Source organism: Plasmodium fragile (assembly GCF_000956335.1).
Source record: "Plasmodium fragile strain nilgiri unplaced genomic scaffold supercont1.8, whole genome shotgun sequence".
Lineage (NCBI taxonomy): Eukaryota > Apicomplexa > Aconoidasida > Haemosporida > Plasmodiidae > Plasmodium > Plasmodium fragile.
Genome location: NW_012192588.1, coordinates 312,306 through 313,922, shown reverse-complemented (window position 1 = coordinate 313,922; position 1,617 = coordinate 312,306). Strand labels below are relative to the sequence as shown.

Here is a 1,617-nt window from a genome sequence, read left to right as displayed (position 1 = left end):
AAAAAAAAAAGTAAAGTAAAAGGAGTAAGACGTATATTCATATACCCACTTACCACGTAAGAAGGCAGACTGCATTAATCCGAATAACCCACCTCGATGTGGATGTCTTGCAAATTGCTTTTCTTAATCACGTCGATTATGGACAAGGGATCCAACATGGACATATTATTGTACGTTAAGAAGATTTGCTGATAGGGCTTCCCCAACAGTTTCGAAAGCTTCAATTTCAAATGGCCAACTTCTATGCCCCCGTTCTCCAGCATTGTGAGTGTCTCTCCGTTGGGGAGGTGGAAACATATTTGTAGGTCTTCCTTTGTGGGGGCGTCCGCGCTGGACTGGATTATCCTCTTCGTCTTGCCTTTTTTTTCCGTCAAGGGGAGGCTCCTCATGCCCGTGGGGCGTTCCTCCATGTTTCGCGTTGGACCCTGTTACGAGTTTGCCTTTTCGCGCATACCTTATTGAGCGCGTGTTTTTTTTTTTCCCCCTTTCTCTTTATTTGAATTGGCTCTGTTTGACTGAAGCGACTCCTGCGTGTCATACGATCTGGTGATAAGTTTGCACCTTGTGTTACCACGTCTCGATCGCATCTCAAACTTGCAGCCAAATGTACACCTGCGAATGGTTGTCTCACCAAAGGGGCCTGTGATCAACCTTTTTTTTTTTTTTTTTTTTTTTTTTACCCCTTTTTTTTTTTTTTTTTTTTTCATTTTATTAGCCATTTTTGTGACGCGCAAAAGAGAACCTACCGACCCAAATGCGCGAACAGAACTTGTGGGCTCTTTTCTTCTTTTCCCTTTTTGCTTATTTTTTCAACTGAACCATTTTGTTCCTTGTTTAAAAAGCTTTGCTCTACTCTCCCGTTTGAAGCAGCCTGGTAAAATAAAGCAAAGAACAAAAAAGTGGGCCCAGAGGGAAGTACAAATAAAAAAAGGAGCATTACAAAAAAGAGCCGTATTTATGCATATGTATATATGTATATATGTATGAGCGCTTAAAACGACGGAGAAGCTGAGCAACAGTATGGCAAGAGGTTGTACTGATTAGTGAGAGACGGATCGCACGCAGCTTTGTATGATTAACGCGTATGTGGAGTTCCCTTTCAGCGTGGACAGCGTGTGAGGTGAATCGAAGGTACATAGCAGAAGAGGGACTGGCATGCGAGCAGCCTAACAGCACCCCAGTTAAGGGAAAAAAACAAAACGTATAAATATACATATATACACGTACGTACGTACGCGCGTGCTACCCCCACCCGCGCCAGCAGAAGCAACACACTGGAACAAAACGAAGGACCAAAATGATCATCCCCATACGCTGCTTCACCTGCGGGAAGCTTATTGGAAACCTGTGGAGTCTGTACGAGAAGAAGTTAGAAGAAGGAATTTCCAAGGGTGATGCCCTGGACGAACTAAATTTAACGAGATACTGCTGCAGGAGGATGATTCTGACCCACGCGGACATGATGGACAAGCTTCTCTGCTATAATATTTATGAGAGGAAGTTGTAGAGGCGAGGGGCCGCATTTGTTATAGCCGCCTCAACCCTGTAACCGTGGAAAATCAAGACGAAATTTTTTTTTTTTTTTTTACACCTGATCCAGTTTAGAAAAGAAGTTAA

The 1,617-nt window shown here is 43.2% G+C and overlaps 2 protein-coding genes across 2 annotated transcripts; one reads left to right on the top strand and one right to left on the bottom strand.

Moving 5' to 3' along the window:
• Nucleotides 1-74: 74 nt before the first annotated feature.
• On the bottom strand, nt 75-410 carry AK88_01003 (uncharacterized protein; the record flags this gene model as incomplete). Its single annotated transcript, XM_012478641.1, has 1 exon — nt 75-410. One exon carries the CDS (start codon nt 408-410, stop codon nt 75-77), a length of 336 nt encoding a protein of 111 aa, XP_012334064.1.
• Nucleotides 411-1,297: 887 nt separating this feature from the next.
• AK88_01002 (uncharacterized protein) lies at nt 1,298-1,507 on the top strand (the record flags this gene model as incomplete). Its single annotated transcript, XM_012478640.1, has 1 exon — nt 1,298-1,507. One exon carries the CDS (start codon nt 1,298-1,300, stop codon nt 1,505-1,507), a length of 210 nt encoding a protein of 69 aa, XP_012334063.1.
• Nucleotides 1,508-1,617: the final 110 nt, after the last annotated feature.